This window comes from Borostomias antarcticus (genome assembly GCF_949987555.1).
Source record: "Borostomias antarcticus genome assembly, chromosome: 10".
In the NCBI taxonomy this organism is placed as follows: Eukaryota; Metazoa; Chordata; class Actinopteri; order Stomiiformes; family Stomiidae; genus Borostomias; species Borostomias antarcticus.
In genome coordinates, this window is record NC_140243.1 from 18,979,375 (window position 1) to 18,993,893 (window position 14,519).

The following is a 14,519-nucleotide window of genomic DNA, read 5'->3' on the forward strand; positions in this document are numbered from 1 at the left end:
TGATGGGGTACATCTGGAGTAACTCTCATCTTGGTGAGTACTTTGGTATCTTCCCATGCACCTCTAAATCTTATTATAGTACATGATTGTAGATGTGACTGTATTGGGCAACTAATTAAAGAAAAAAAGCTTTTTAATAACTTTTTTCTGTTTTATTGTTGACAAGTTAATCAAGGATGTATTTGTGACCAGGTGTTTTATCTTCACTTCTCTTGTACCCACCAGGTCAAAAGAACCAAAAGTGGAAATCTCCTGTTTCAAGCAAAGATATAACCTTGAAACTCTATTACTATCTTCAGAGATTGCATTTTTTCAATGTCTCAGCATTGTGTGAAATGCATTCAGTATACTACCTGTATTGATTCCCTATGTAATATAGTTGCAGTTCATGACTCAAACTAAAATAAAGTTCATCCTATCCAATTGTATCATATGTCTGCATAGGCTGCACGACTTTCAGACAGAGTAAGTGTTGTATATACAGTATAGGTTTAAAAGTATAGGTTGTTCAAAGGTTGCTTAAAAACAATTCAAACCTCTTACCAGCAGGTGGCCAGCTCTGCTTGTATAAGCACAGTACTTTGCTGTTCTAGAGAGCTACATACAGTATAGCTGTATAATAGCTGTATGTAGAAATATGGTGCTTAGAGTAGACATATTTCCATCTGCATTAATGAATATATTTCAATAATAATCAGTAAGTCTTTAAGGTATCCACATATTCAAGTCTTAATATACAATAGTATTTGTATCTTCAATAAGTCTTCTTGTTGCTCATTAATGTCTCAAGCAGTCTCAAAGTATCAAAACACACACACACACACACACACACACACACATTGTGCATTAGAGGACAGAGAGAAAGACATTTGGAGGTGAATCTGTAACTTAAGCTTGTCTGAGCAGTCCTGTGGTCTCTCCCTGTGCCCTGAATACAGCATTGTTCTCCTGCTACAGGCTGACAGTAGCTCCTCCATCACAACCAGCAGACTGACCAGCTCTGTACTAACCAGGGGACACACTTACTAATATGACATGAGAGACTGATTGGTGGTTATAAGAACATCTTGCTCTATAGTGAAATGGCCATGAATAAACCATTGAAGAACCATGCAACCCTGCGGTCGTGAAAATAAACCACACAGCAGCTCTACCCTGCTGACACTGACCTTGGCCTCTGTTTCATTAAATGTGTTGACATGCTCAACATACTGCTTGCTGTCACTCTGTCCCTGTATATGCCTGTGTGTGTTTGCGTGTGTGTGTGTGTGTGTGTGTGCGTGTGTGTGTGTGTGTGAGAGAGAGAGAGAGAGAGAGAGAGAGGGAGAGAGAGGGTGAGAGAGAGAGAGAGAGAGAGAGAGAGGGGGAGGTAGGGATTGGAGAGTGGTTTAAGAGAATAATAGTAATATGCATGTGTGTGCGAGTGTGAGATTCTGTGTTTACTATGTGTGAGAGACATCAGACTTAGTGTGTGTGTATTAGAGTGTAAGTGTAGTACAGTGGGCACCACCTCCCTGTTAGTAAGAGACCAACAGTACCTGGACACAGTGACTACAAGCCTTTTACACGATACCAGGAGTAATCATCGCTTATTGTTGTTTGATATACTTGATCCACTGAAGGTAACATTATTTCTTCATATTCATACATTTTCTACACTTAATATTATTTTATCCTGAGACAAATTAAAGCGTCACCAATTTATATCACAGGAATAAGAGATTTACTCCCTTCTCTCTCTTGAAGGTCAACAGAAAAGGAGGTACTTTGAGTCAAAGGTATTTTATCCTCAGAGAAAGAGGTGAGGCCTGGGGTACTACGGTTTGTGTATGTGTGTGGAGGTGCGGGGGCATACAGCAGATGAGCTTTGTTGTGTGTGTACAGGTTTCATCTACAGGTGCATCTCAGAAAATTTGAATATTGTGGAAAGTTCATTATTTTCCATAATTTAATTCAAAAAGTGAAACCTTCATATATTATAGATTCATTACACATGTAGTGAAATATTTCAAGGCTGATCCACGTTGATGCAGTAATTTGTGGAAAAGGAGCCCCCACCAAGTATTGTGTATAAATCAACCTGCTGAACATACTGTACAATCAGAAAGATTAAACCAAAAAAGGCTTGAAATATTTCACTTTGTGTAATGGATTTTTCCCTGTTTGAATTAAATTACGGAAAATAATGGACTTTTTCCACAATATTCAGATTTTCTGAGATGCACCTGTATTGGTATGTTATGTCAATTCAGACAGTTCTAACAAGCCTATTTTCCTGGTTGCAGTTCCCTCTGCCACCAGCAGAGGTCAGGAATGCTGCACTTCAACAGCACAGAGCTGCAGTCTCTCCTGCTCTCCTTTCTGCAGCACTGCTGGAATGGAACAGTGGAGACAGCAGGCCCAGCGTTCCCTCAGAACTACACTACCCAGCAGGCAGTGCTCCCAATGGGTGTGCTCAGGGCCCAGGGTGAGGGTATGGTGTACATTCTGCTGATGGTGGGGATGTTCAGTTTTTTTACGTTTGGAATAATGCTCAGTTATATCCGCTCTAAGAAGCTTGAGAGCTCTAACGACCCCTATCATCAGTACATCGCCCACGACTGGACCAAGGCCTGTACTACCCCAAGGGCAGTCAGTCAGGCTGTGCACGGGGCTGTCCCACGCCATGGAGATAACAACAGGGACCCCGTCGTCATCTGCAACCCTGCAGCGTTGGAGCAACTCCCAGATTAGATGTGAATGGACAGCAAACCAGGAGCTCTATGGATCAACAGATCAAAGTTATCAACTGCTTATCATAAGAGTTAGGAAACATGCTATTACAAGATATATTATAGGTTTTATTGACACATGGGAAATATATAACATTTGTAGATTTCTGTGTCATCCCGTTCCACAACAGTGTGTTGCAACAGTGGTTTCCATAAAAGTCAGTTGCATCACAGTAAAATCTGTCCTCAGTCATAGAAACCAGTTTCTCCATCACAGCAAGATAGAGATAATCAGCTGACAGCTTACACACCTGACATAAAGATTGCTGTGTAACTGGATTACTGCCATCCTATCTGATCAACTGTGTTTGTTACAAAGTCCGGACACTCGCACAGTATTTGCGTTAGGGTTGTCACGATACCAAATTTCTGTTTCGATACCGATACCAATATGTATTTCGATACTTTTCGATACTTTTCGATACTTTTTGTAAAAAGGTGGAACACTCTCAAATGTCAACATTTTCCTTTATTTTAAACCAGACTTTGGGAACAATAACAACGATGAATAAAATAAATAATTGGCATGGGATATTAAAATTTTCAAACCTTTAAAACAGTGAGAACAAGTAAAATAAAGCAATGCCATTCAAATTAAAGTCACCATGTAAAATAAAATACTGTAGCAGCAAAAACTCCTCCTAGGGTGGCTGGCGGGCTATCACTGTTTTTCTTTTTTCAGGTTCCTAGCCAAGAAAACAAGAATGTCTACATTTTCCTCGGTCAGTCTAGAACGCCTTGGACTGCAGATATTCCCAGATGTGCTGAAGACACGTTCAGATGCACAGCTTGATGCTGGAATACACAGATACTGTCTTGCAAACTGAGCTAAGATGGGCAGCTCTACCTGGTGTTGCTTCCACCATACCAGGGGGTCCTCTGCAGGGCTGATTTCTCTTAATTGTCTATAATCAGTCATCTCTCCTTCTAGTTTATCACTGGGTGTTGTCATGGGTGTGGCAGAATCCTGTCTAGTATCTGCCCCCTTCTTTTCTGAGGTGATACTGCAGAGCAAACTCTTTAGGTCACTTCTCTTCTTCTTTGATGTAGATGCTCCTGCTGCGTCATCCACTGACTCGTCTTGTTTCTGGCTGGGCTCCCTAGGAAGATGAACTGTGTCAACTTTTAGGAGAAGTTCTCTCTTAACTTCTTCTTCCATAGTAACAAACATATTTTTAAATCTTGGATCTAGGAATGTGGCGATGTTTAGTGTCATCTTCAGATTGTACTCATCATATCTCTTTTCAAAGTCTTCTTTACTATTGTGCTTCATTTCCCGCGTCAGTGGACTGTCACCTTCCTCATCTTCCAGGCAGGCTCTTATCTTCCATATGAGTGGCAGGACTGATGAGAGAGTTGCTTCTTTCTCTCCACTTAGGGCATCTGTGAATTCACTGAGTGGAGCCAAGACATCCCTTACCGTTTCCAGAGTTGTCATGTCTGAGTCTTTGGGCATCAGGTGCCACTTCTTTCTATCATCCGCCAGAACTGCAGAGACGGCTTGTTGCTGCTCACAGAATCGTTCCACCATGTCATAGGTGGAACCCCAGCGGGTGGGCTCATCATGAATTAGTTTATGCTGTGGTAGCTTTAAAGAGGCCTGTTTCTCTTTCAGCATTCTTGTCATCTTATTGGACCTGGAGAAGGCAGAGATGGTCTTCCGGAGTCGGGACAGAGAGCTAGCCACGCGATCTGTCGCTATGGCTTTCTTGACAGCCAAATCCAGGTTGTGGCCAAAGCAGGGTATCCAGCTGAAGTCAGCAAACGCCTTGCGGTTATTAGAAGCATTATCTGTTGTGATACCAGACATTTTGGTCATATCCAACCCCCATGACTCTGTTACAATATCTTCCAGGGCTTCCTTCAGACTTTCAGCTGTGTGGTCAGACTGCAATGCAGAGCATCCTAGGCACCAGGACTCCATTTTCCAGGCTTCTGTAATATACTGGAGTGTTACAGCCATGTATGCACTTGCAGTTCTGCTCGTCCAGAGGTCTGTAGTGCAGGCAAAGAAAGGCTTTGCTGCTAGCTGTGCACTGATCATAGACCTTGTCTCGTCATATATCTTGGGAATTTCATTATACATGAAAAAATTCCTTGACGGGAGGTCATACTTTTTGTCCAAATTATGTACAAGGTTTCTGAACCCAGCTTTCTCTACTGAATATATTGGCACTTGATCCATACAGATATACTCTGCAACTGCCCTGTTGAGCCTTTTAGCATCTTTGCTGTCCTTTGGGTACTTAATATGCTGTTGAAAGACATCTTGGAGAGTAGGTTGCTTCTGAGTGGGTGGTGTCACCCTCTCTGAGCCGGCAGCACTAGACTTCTGTAATTGGGGGAGGGAGGGGGTACAGTATTTTAATTAACATGGTCATTTTAATTTGTATGCCATTGCTTCATTTTACTTGTTTCATTGTTCAAAAGGTTTGTGTTTTGAAACTATAGGCCACATTAAACGGAAAAGAAAGACATTAAATGGAATAGAAAAATAAATTGAGGCTCATTCTATCATCTACAGGACTGTCTCAGAAAATTAGAATATTGTGATTTTCTGTAATGCAATTACAAAAACAAAAATGTCATACATTCTGGATTCATTACAAATCAACTGAAATATTGCAAGCCTTTTATTATTTTAATATTGCTGATCATGGCTTACAGCTTAAGAAAACTCAAATATCCTATCTCAGAAAATTAGAATATTCTGGGAATCTTAATCTTAAACTGTAAGCTATAATCAGCAATATTAAAATAATAAAAGGCTTGCAATATTTCAGTTGATTTGTAATGAATCCAGAATATATGACATTTTTGTTTTTTTTAAATTGCATTACAGAAAAAAAAAGAACTTTATCACAATATTCTAATTTTCTGAGACAGTCCTGTAGGATAGGATTAGATATTGTAGGCTAATGGAATGTTTTACAAAAGTGTGTTTCAATATAATAATAATTGTTTCATATAATTAATTGCCTTAATGCTTTATAATATATATGAAACATTAAATAATATTAAAATACATAAAAATATATTAAAGTTATATTCTAGTCTGTGGAATTTATTTAAATATTTTAAGAATTTTTGTATATTTTTTTTTAAATTGCATTGATTAACCATGGACATGTTTTAACTCTGTATGTAGGCTGCATTAGGTTTACTACGGGGCTGGGAGAGGCTCTGTACTTCTTTCATTGACATGACAGTGCAGTGAACTGGTGAACAAAGTTATCACCTGTCTTTCTTTATTGAAGTCGCGGAACAAGTCCGCGTGGTTGTCCTTCAAATGTTTCGATAAGTTCGAAGTGTTGCCTCCTTTAGCGAGGCACACTTTGTAGCAGCGCTTGCACTGCGGTGCATCTGGGTTCAGTGGCTCGCCCTTATCGTTGGGTTTGAACCCGAAATACTTCCATACCGTACTTCGGGCCCCCATTTTCTCCAAGAGTACGGGCTTTTCTTCAGTTGCCATCTCTCTGTATTGTCTTTTCAACCCGCTCTGTCTGTGTAATACGCGACTTCTCCTTTCTGTCTCTCCTCCTCCGCATGCGAGTGGGAGGGGGAGGCGGCTCTGCCTCTGCAACTACGTCACACTCGCTGAGCTCGCCGTGCTTAAAGAGACAGGCTCCAATTTACCAATTTGTCTGCATAGAAAAAATATATAAAAGTACCGTTTGTTTTTAAATGCTGGTATAGTACCGTTTTCAAAACTCTAGTACCGTGGTACTATACTGGTACCGGTATACCGTGCAACCCTAATTTGCGTAAAGAAATACTAAAGAAATCATGTTCAAATGGCAATTGTTCATTTAATGACAAACTCGATATAAATGTTAGTCTCTTATACCGATTGAGCATCAAATGAGCAGCTGTGTTGAGTGTCTGAATTATGTTGATACACTTGAATTAAGGGGACTATAAATAAAGTTTAAAACCACTCCCAATCCCACATATCCATGATATCAATGCGTATTCATTTCAGTAGATTCTGTATCCATGATAGTAGGCCTAGCCTAGTCTCTTGAGGCGTGGAAGTTCTAGTCCTCTTTCTCTCCTCCCGCCTCCTCTCTCTTTCCCTCTCTCTCTCCTCTCTATGCTGGCAGGCAGCCTTTTCAGCCCGATCCATCTCTCGTTCCAGGCTGAAGTGGACCATCTGTCTGGCGAGCATGGGCACGATCAGGTTAAAGTCGTCCACCATTTTATTGAGCTTCAACAGCTCCTCCCCGACAGAGTCGCAAAGCTGCTGCCACTGGGCGCGCTCCCTCGGGGTCATGGGGTCGCCCAGCCTGGCCCTCCCTTCCAGCAGCCTGTCGCGGAGCCTGGCGGCGGTCTCGCGGATGTCGCGCTGTGTGGCGATCCAGGGCGGCTGGTAGCCGTTGTCTATGAGGATGCGGTTGAGGTTGTGGGTCACGGGGTCGGCGTAGGGGTTGTGTTCGAACTTGCTGAGGGGCTTCCCCGAGCCGCTGAGGTTGCGGAAGTCACCGCGGGCCATGGACTCCTGGATGAGGTCCTCGACCAGCCTCTCCACCGCCTGGGTGATCTTGACCTGCCGGCTACGCTTGCGCACGTCGCTCTCCACCATCGCCCCCTCCGCGGCCGCTGTCCTCTCGTGTTCCCTTTGACGGTAGTCGAGCACCTGCTCCGTCGCCCGGTCCACGCGGAACTGCCGGTACCGCCGCTCGCGCTGGCTGGGCGTGCCCGAGCCCACGCCCTCATAGCTGAGGTAGTGCCGGTGCTGTGGAGCCACGCCTTTCATCGGCTCCTCCTCCTCCTTCCCTCCTCCGCTGCCCTGGGCCCGGCTACTGTGCGCCAGAACGGCGCGGTACGCTTCCTCGACCCGGGCAAACAGCGCGGCGTCGGCCGTGGCGGCGCCCGAGTCCGGGTGGTAGAGCTTGGCCATGCGCAGGTAGGCTTCCTTCACCTGGGCAGCGCTGCTCTCCTCCTCCTCTGGGAGCTGCAGCAGTCGGTAGCTCTCCCGGAGGCCGCGGCTGATGGCGGGGCCCGACCTCAGCGTACGGAGTGGCAGGAGCTGGTAGGCCCATGGGAGCAGGGCGGCACGGTCACGGACGTCCCTGCGGAGGACCAATAGCTGAATGGCTCCACTCATGTCTGCCACTGCTAGTGGTGGGGCAGCGGTTTCAACCTGCAGCATCACACAGACAAACATGGCTGCATACTTTGATGGAAAGGCACACACATTAAGTAATATTACTAGTACTTTATTGACAAGATTTCAAATGAAAGTTTAAAATGAACATCGCACAGGACTGCAACAGGACTGAATAAGCGCTATTTTCCATTACGTGTTTACTTCTGTATCCACTGCTCAGTAGGTACTGCTTGCAGGCAGTTTGACCGCTAAGTGTAGCTATGCCTAGCTAAAAGCTAGAGTCTAGCTTCTGTAGTCTTGAGTAGCAAACGGTAGCGTAGCTATTAGCAAACTAATGCACTGTATATTGCCAAGTATAGCTACTATTCATATGCCAAGTCTCGGGTTAGCGGGCAAACAATAGCTAGCGACCTGTTGACATATTTAGGTAGCTAGCTGGCAGTTTCATGGCTAACGTAACTCCATTGACCCCCGTCAGTGACTGACTGATGAAGTGAGCTAGAGCCTAGCTAGTTGGGTAACTAGCGTCCTATCAGCTAATGTTAGCGTGAATTTGCGGTAGCTAACGTAGTTATAATAACGTAAACAAAACTATTAATACATCCATGAAACAAAGTCAAAATAGTGCACAAAAAACGAAGTGTGGTCCTTGACGTTGGACATACGCCTCACATAAGGTGACACACCACGTTATAAGGAACAACATTCGAACATAAACATACCTGCTTCAGGACATGACGTGCTGCTGGCCTGCTGCCTCCAAGAGAACGCTGGGAAATGTAGTTAAGCCTTTAAACTCTGTCTATCACTCTGCTCTTAGATTTATCACTGATGATAAATATGACACTCACCACTGTATCTTATATGATAAGTTGACTGGTCTTCGCTTAACGAAAGGCGCAACAAACATTGGTTTCAGTTCATTTTTAAAGCCCTAGTTGGTAGGGCTGGGACTTTTGCCCCAAAATCATATTCTAAGTTCGTTTATTTATTAATAATAATATTCGAATATATTCGAATTATTATTAATAATATTTTTACCATTAAATTCTTACAGAAAGACCTACCTAGGTATTAAAATAAAGTTGTGCACATTCTGTCCACTAGTGGGCATTGTATCATAGGCAATATCGATAAGCAATGATGTTTTCAGAAGCAAATACAAGTCTTTGTCAACAACCGTTCTTTTAATTTATGTCAGACCCTGGCTTGAACAGTAGGTTTTCACTGTTTGACTAAAATAAATAAAAATAAGCCAGTCAGGCAAGGTACTGAAAGACAAATAAAAGATAAATAAAGGTAGTAGGATGTATATCCCATTAATCAAACATGTAGCCTAGGCTAAATCAGAACTTGCCATTATGGGCTATCTGGCTGCAGTATGTAAGACTCGACAACCCTCGTCAACCAGGAGCCGGTTGCACCAGTCATTACTAAGTGGTGACAAGCCTAAGTGGTGACTAACTCGAGATTTGGTCACTACTAAATTTAAATTGGTTGCAACACTCACGACTAGTTCCTAGTAACAACTAAATATGTACACCACCCTGGGAGGTGGTGTAAGTGATGACTAGTGCGAGGAAGTAGCGTCTTCAACTCTGCTATTAGGACGAAGGTGGGCTGAAACATTGTAGCTAAATCTGTCGGTGGAAAAAAAAATTTTTTTAGCAGATGTCTTAGTTATATCAAGATTAAGCTAACTATTGGCACCGGTGTGCTTATTGGTGTCATATTTAATAAGTTTGAGTAATTTCACGATCGAGCTAGCTAACCACCTTTAGCTCAATTGGCTCAGTTGCTGGTTAGCGATGAGAGGGGGAGTCCCAGCCGAGTTGATAACCCTCCGTTGCGGGTTGGGGGGATGCAACGGTCGGCTTGGATCCTGCCTCATAGTTAACCAGCAACTGGTCAGTGGACTGTACCAGGCAGCCTACGTTATGTCTGAATCAAAGGTTATCAAACAAGCTTGGGAACTAGCTGGCTAGGATAATTTAAGCATAACAATCCAACGGCTAACTCCCCCAAAAGAACCCCTCCACTGCACAAGCACCAACCCCAATAATAATAATAATAATAATAAGCACAAGCTACCGAGTGCAACGTTAGCCTTGCTAACGGAGATAATGAATTTGGAGGAGTGTTGCAGCTGGTGCTAAACGAGGCAAGGGAAGAATATTTTGTGGACTATTATCACATCCATTTAACAGTTGGGATTATACAGAAAGGTGAGGATCGAGCCTGTGTTGGATGACCAACTCAAATGCCTGGCTAGCTCAATATTGTTGTAAGTTTAACATGAATCGCATATGCGAGCCGGAGCCCGTCGCTTTCACTGGATGACTCGTGAAGCATGCTACATTTATCTCGCATACTAAACATGTTTTCGTGGAGTAGTACAGGTATGTACTAAATCGCATGTAGTAGGCGAGTTGCAGTATGTAGTATGTAATATGGACATTCGGACACGGCCCAAGCTCCTTGGTAAGGGCGATCAACCTCCTTGTTTACATTTTTACTTGCTTACCGATTGGCTATTTGGATCCTGCCATCACAGTACAACGACTATTTTTTAGTAACTAGTTAGTAGTTACTAGTTAAGACAACGCCTAAATTGCCGTGGTGCAACCGAAATTAGACACCAACTAATATGCGACTAACTAGTAGCAACTAAGAGTTTAGTCAGTGTTTAGGCGTGACTAAATGCTTGGGTTTAGTCACAAGATAAGACAAACTGGTGCAACCCAGTCCAGGGGTATAGATTTCGTTCTCCTCCAGCGTGGTTGTGGGCGTTTGCGAGGCCATTGTGCTGCTAACTAAGTGCTAACTAACGTCACCTCCTACAGGAGCCCAGGTGTCCAATAGCCTTGCTAATGAGCTCGCGATTGCAACTTCACCAGTCGTGAAAAACCCTCTGAATCTGAATCAAAAGCAACGTTTGCTAGCCAACACATTTACAAAACTTACAGGTTCGAATATTAAGGGCTGCCTAATATTCGTTCGAATACCAGTATTTCTGTCAATATTCGAATTATATTCGAATCCCGAAGTTCGGACTCCCAGCCCTACTAGTTGGTAAGCAACCTCCCTACATCACATCTTTACTGGAAAGGAATATTGGACATCATAATACTCGTTCCAATGACTTAAAGGACAATGCTCGTTTTTGATAACCTGGACCTTATTTACGACATATTATAAGACGTTTGACTCACCGAGATCACTTTGGTGTAGTTCGGAGGCATGTAGAAGAAATTTAAAATCCAGCGCGAGCCAGTATATCCATGTAATGGCGGTGGTCGGGGCACTTAGAATCCAGTTTCTAAAAATCTATTTTCTGCCGCGAAACGGTTGTTTTCATCAATCTGTCTTTATGAATCGCTAGTTGTGCTTACATAGAGCATAGGCCTGTTGTGGTTTTTAACATGCCTCTGTAATATGATCTTTAGACACGAAATAGCTTCCTCACTTGCTCCAGCACGCATGCGCAGAGCGTGCTGGAGCAACGATTGCGCGCTGTGCGCATGCGTGCTGGAGCAAGTGAGGAAGCTATTTCGTTTCTTCTACATGCCTCCGAACTACACCAAAGTGATCTCGGTGAGTCAAACGTCTTATAATATGTCGTAAATAAGGTCCAGGTTGTCAAAAACTAGCATTGTCCTTTAATGCCTCTTAGAGTTCCCCGAGCTCGACTTGTGAACTTGGGAAGACTACTTTTTCTTATGATGGTCCAAATTCCTGGAATGCCCTCCAAAGCACCTTAGTTGGAAGCTCTACCCTCCTATACTGAATTTAATTCTATTATCACTAGCCACTGTGTCTCTAACTGTTTTAATTGATTTACAGGAGCAAAGGGAGATGCATATATATATATATATATATATATATATATACACGATACGATATATATATGTGTATATGTATGTATATGTTGTGGGACACTGTGAGTGAGACCCGAGTACAGTAGAGAAGGGAGGTCCAGTCAATGGGCAGGTTAGCGCCTGGGCGCATTTATTTAAGTCAAAAATCAGAGGAAAAACTAGCAACAAAAACTTTGGGCCAGCCGGGCTGACTCCTGTCCCCAGTGGATCACTCAGCCGGGCTGCGGGGATCCTGGGTTCTGCTCCGGTCGTCAGTGCTGCGGCCAGATAAGCGCTGTCCAAGGTGCTGGGTTCATGGTGCTGAACTGCCCAGCGGGGTTTCCAGGTCTCTGGGGCCAGTCGGAGTGCCGTTGCGGCAGCGGTTTGTGGCCCTGTGGCAGCCTCACGCCCACCCACGGCAGGGAGGGTGCCACAATGTGTGTGTATATATATATATATATATTATATATATTAAAATATAATAATATAAAATATATATATATTTTTTTACATCTTCTTTCGTGTAACGTCAGAGGTCCAACTCGGTGTCGTGTAGCCATGCCAACATCTCGGGTCCTAGGTCAATCAGGCTGGCTTCCGAGGGTGGTCTGTACAAGGGGCAAGTGGTGATTATATGTTCGGCTGTCTGTTCAGGGTCACCGCACTCGCATGCCGCACTGTCTGCCAGGCCCCACTTCTTCATCGATGTTTTAAAACGACCAACCCCAGTTCGCAGGCGGTTCAGTGTGGTCCATTGCCGGCGTGGTAGGTCGTCTCCTCCTATGGCGCCACCTCCTGGGTCCCAGATGTAGTAATGGACGCGGGAGGGCCCTGCTGACTGCCACTCCTGCTTCCAAGCTGCTGCCAGCCAAGCATCTCTGGAGATGTCCTCAGAGATGGAATTGAGCATCTCTTGCGCTGCCTTGTTGTAGGGGTGGCGGGATTTGAGTCTGTTTGGAGGAGCCGCTGTTGTTGTGGTGTTGTGCAGGATGTGCCACTCATATCTTTTTGCTTTCCTGGCCAGGGCGAGGGTGGCAGCCTCCCGTCGGAGGCCGGCCGGGGCTATTCCCGCGAGGACTGGCAAGAGGGACACTGGGGTAGGCTTCAGGCATCCAGTAATTATTCGGAGGGCACTGTTTATAGTCACGTCAACTTTGCTTGTATGAGGGCTTCTGCACCAGACTGGGGCGCAGTATTCCGCTGCAGAGAAGACCAGAGCTTGGGTCGATATTCACAGAGTCTTAGCGGATGCACCCCAGGTTATACCCGCAAGGCGGCGGATCAGCGCAACCCTAGATGTAACTTTGGCCTTGACTTCTTCTAGATGTTGTCTGAAGGTCAGGGTCCGGTCCAGACGCACACCGAGGTACTTCGGAGCTTGCTGGACCTCCAGGCGTTTGTTGTCGACACGCACCTCCAGTTCCCTCTTTGCTTTGCGTCGAGCTGGCAGACCTAGGAACGGCGGACGAGCAGCCATCCCGACCGTCGAAAACCGAGGCCTGTCAGTGCTTCAACTCAATTTTTTTTACATATTTTAGCTGCATAACTTTTATTTGCACATTTCAACTTAAACATTTTTAACATAGATCAAAAGGTTTTTAAGGAACTTATTTGTTATTTAAATTAATGGCAAATACATCACTAATGTGCTTATGTAGCTTGCTACAGAAAACATCTGCAAGTTGGCCATCTAGCTAGGCTAACATGAACTAGCTACTGTAGCTATCTTTTCGACACAAAACCGATTTGGAAAAACATAAAAATGTCTCACAAAAGCCACGGTCAAACATTTGTTTTTGTTTATATGTAACAAGAATACATACATACTCAATCTCAGACAATCACATTATAATAAAATAACAAAAATACTAATAATTACCTTCGAGTTAGTTGCCACTGGCAAGTGCTTTCTCCAACTTTCTCTTCCCGCTTTTTGGGGGGGGGAATTTTTAGCTATGACATCACAACAATGTGATTGGTCCATTGCAGTGATGGTCCTGGAACAACATTTTTATGATGCTCCAGGAATTTGTCCAACACGACAATATCAGATTGTGCCATCATACATACACTGTGCATCAATAGAATACATCAATAATAAACGGAGGCTACCTATGGAATTGATTAAAGACATGGACCTGTGCCGATTCACATACAAAATATTGTTTGGTTTACCAAGCTGTACCGTTGGTGTAATCCCCGCCACCTACCCTGGGTGGACCAACTACCTCCAGTCCAGGGACCTGAGCTGTGTGCATGACCCTGCCCCCGCTCGCTGAAACCTGAACCGTCTCAGATTGAGCCTATTCTGTAAAATTAGTGTAACGGGAGGGACAGAATCCATATAGCCTCTCGGGTTTTGATAATAGTTCACTCTTAGACTGGAATGGCATGGTATACATGTGTTCTGTCATATGAGTGTCTCCCATTGTCTGGTTTTTAATTCCCTTTGATCATAGAAAAATCAAAACTACGGAATTGGTAAATCGTCTTAAAGGAGTAACATGGTGGTTAAATGTGACACTTCCCACTAACAAAAGAAATGTTCATACTTTTATTATTTTTATTTTTATTATATTTTTTGGTCATGTAAAAGGATTTGAACACATATTTTTGTAAGCCTACATTTCCCACTTTATAAGTTGTTCCTAATTATAGTGATCATTTGCTTTGTGTTTATAACATATAATGAATAATAATAGCATTAATAATAGTAATAATCATAATAATCACAGGACCACAAGGGATCTTTAGTATCCACACAGTTGTAACACACACAAG

General features: G+C 43.6%; 4 protein-coding genes across 4 annotated transcripts in view; 2 read left to right on the top strand and 2 right to left on the bottom strand.

Annotated features, from left to right (window-relative positions):
- The window catches only part of LOC311314228 (sodium channel regulatory subunit beta-1), a gene marked incomplete at both ends in the record, with an annotated part of 8,003 nt that extends 7,981 nt beyond the window's left edge, over positions 1 to 22 (top strand). The window contains one exon of the mRNA XM_084444565.1: positions 1 to 22. This exon is cut by the window's left edge and continues 24 nt beyond it. Coding sequence (XP_084300691.1) covers positions 1 to 22 — 22 coding nt within the window.
- A 2,291-nt stretch (positions 23 to 2,313) lies between these two features.
- On the top strand, positions 2,314 to 2,733 carry LOC311314229 (potassium voltage-gated channel subfamily E member 1-like; the record flags this gene model as incomplete). Its single annotated transcript, XM_084444566.1, has 1 exon — positions 2,314 to 2,733. One exon carries the CDS (start codon positions 2,314 to 2,316, stop codon positions 2,731 to 2,733), a length of 420 nt encoding a protein of 139 aa, XP_084300692.1.
- Positions 2,734 to 3,172: 439 nt separating this feature from the next.
- LOC311314472 (E3 SUMO-protein ligase ZBED1-like) lies at positions 3,173 to 6,433 on the bottom strand. The gene is made up of 2 exons (XM_084444840.1): positions 6,010 to 6,433; positions 3,173 to 5,103 (listed from the first exon to the last, which is right to left on the bottom strand). The coding sequence occupies exons 1-2, from the start codon at positions 6,241 to 6,243 to the stop codon at positions 3,433 to 3,435; spliced, it is 1,905 nt and encodes a 634-aa protein (XP_084300966.1). The 5' UTR covers positions 6,244 to 6,433; the 3' UTR covers positions 3,173 to 3,432.
- Positions 6,434 to 6,560: 127 nt separating this feature from the next.
- dnajc28 (DnaJ (Hsp40) homolog, subfamily C, member 28) lies at positions 6,561 to 8,629 on the bottom strand. Its single transcript, XM_084444064.1, has 2 exons — positions 8,604 to 8,629; positions 6,561 to 7,914 (listed from the first exon to the last, which is right to left on the bottom strand). The coding sequence occupies exon 2, from the start codon at positions 7,876 to 7,878 to the stop codon at positions 6,745 to 6,747; it is 1,134 nt and encodes a 377-aa protein (XP_084300190.1). The 5' UTR covers positions 7,879 to 7,914; positions 8,604 to 8,629; the 3' UTR covers positions 6,561 to 6,744.
- Positions 8,630 to 14,519: the final 5,890 nt, after the last annotated feature.